Source organism: Lactuca virosa, chromosome 4 (genome assembly GCF_052849685.1).
Source record: "Lactuca virosa cultivar CGN04683 chromosome 4, Lactuca_virosa_CGN04683_v6, whole genome shotgun sequence".
In the NCBI taxonomy this organism is placed as follows: Eukaryota; Viridiplantae; Streptophyta; class Magnoliopsida; order Asterales; family Asteraceae; genus Lactuca; species Lactuca virosa.
The window spans coordinates 151831492-151833060 of NC_136429.1; the positions used below are offsets into that span (position 1 = coordinate 151831492).

The 1569-nt window shown below is 33.8% G+C and overlaps 1 protein-coding gene across 3 annotated transcripts in view; it reads left to right on the forward strand.

Annotated features, from left to right (window-relative positions):
• LOC145107551 (beta-amyrin synthase 1-like) overlaps positions 1–1007 on the forward strand; it is a 34000-nt gene extending 32993 nt beyond the window's left edge. For 2 of the 3 annotated variants that reach the window (XM_079044454.1, XM_079044453.1), the window contains exons 15-17: positions 312–392; positions 525–608; positions 690–1007. In XM_079044454.1, the coding sequence (XP_078900580.1) occupies positions 312–392; positions 525–608; positions 690–812 (288 nt within the window). In that variant the 3' untranslated portion in view covers positions 813–1007. The remainder of the gene's footprint in view (positions 1–311; positions 393–524; positions 609–689) is intronic. The other variant, XM_079044455.1, reaches the window with a different exon arrangement.
• The last annotated feature ends 562 nt before the right edge of the window (positions 1008–1569 follow it).

Consider the following 1569-nt stretch of genomic DNA (forward strand, 5'->3'; position numbering starts at 1 on the left):
ATGCATATTTTATCGTAAAACTTAACTTATAGTTCAACCAAATAATATGCATGAGATGTATCTAAGTTCAAAATATCATTTTCTTGAGAACAAATAGTAGTTTAATACTTTATTAGTTTAATTATCACAAAATAATGGATTATATTGATATAGATATGCAATATGTTTCTATTTTGTCATAAATTAATAATACTTTAAATATGGGATGAATAGTGCCAAACGATATAAATTCGAGGTTCTGATCATTTCGTGGTAATATTATTGATATGTGTAGTAAATTCAATCATCTGATAATCATCACTTTGTATCAGGAATTTACACCTTTAGAAGGAAATCGGTCGCATTCGGTGCAAACAGCATGGTGCTTGATGAGTCTAATCTACTGTGGACAGGTTCCTAAATGTTTATTCCTTATGTTTACTTGACAAACATAAAAAGTTTCTTTCATATTTAGTGCATTTTTTTTCAAGTAACATTAATCAAAATTGAATTGTGAACTGATGTAATGTGTTGGGTTTTCGTAGGCAGAAAGGGACCCGACACCGATTCATCGTGGAGCAAAATTTCTTATTAATTCCCAAATGGAAGATGGTGATTATCCCCAAGAGGTATCTTAAAATTTTCCAAAAAAATTATGAATTTTGACATTTATAACATGTAATGTTTTTTATTGTTTGTAATAATTATAGGAAATCACGGGGTCTTTCCGCAAGAATTGTATGTTACACTACGCTTCTCACAGAAATGTATTTCCAATATGGGCTTTAACAGAATATCGAAATCGGGTGACATTTTCTTCTAGAAGTATCTAATAATGAGTATGTGATAAAGCATATGCATATCTATGTATGTATGTATGCGTGCTTAAAAGTAGTCATACATAATACAAAAATTTGTTACACGATTGAAATTTGTTATTTTGTTTCTGGGATTTTATTTGTAGCAGTTGTGTCTAAGCAATGAAGTATGACTTATATAACCATATATAAATTCATGTATCTTCATCACGCGTTCGTCATTATATATAACATTAATTTTAGATGATCTTATGAATAATAAACTTCTGTTACTTCAGAATCTGGCCACATTATTTTGAGGGGTTGAAAAGTTTAGTCCCTTGAAGTTGGTCAATGGCTTGGTGCGTGTCTTTCCCTTTATTTTTGCCACTTACCCACCCTGATCCTTCATGTATAATTTTGGTCCCTCTGTTTGTCACAGTTACCCATGTCCGTTCACTACTTTGCTTCCAATAACCTTCCCCATTCTTCCACCGTTATATGACCTCCTCATAAGAGGGTCTTTCTTCCATACCCACCGACACGGCCCTTCCAAAACCATGTAATTTAGCTTGTGATTAGCTAGATCTCTTCATCGACCTTTGCTTCAGGTAAATACAAAAAACCCTTTATTCCTCTTTCATCTTCGTCCATTGCCGTTATTTTACCTCCACAACTTCTCCACCTAAAAAGTTTAGGGTTACCGAAGAGACAAGCATCGATATTTGTCACACCCCCGAACCAGGACGGCGGAAACGTCCGGGAGCGGATGACGTCATTGTATACATATCAA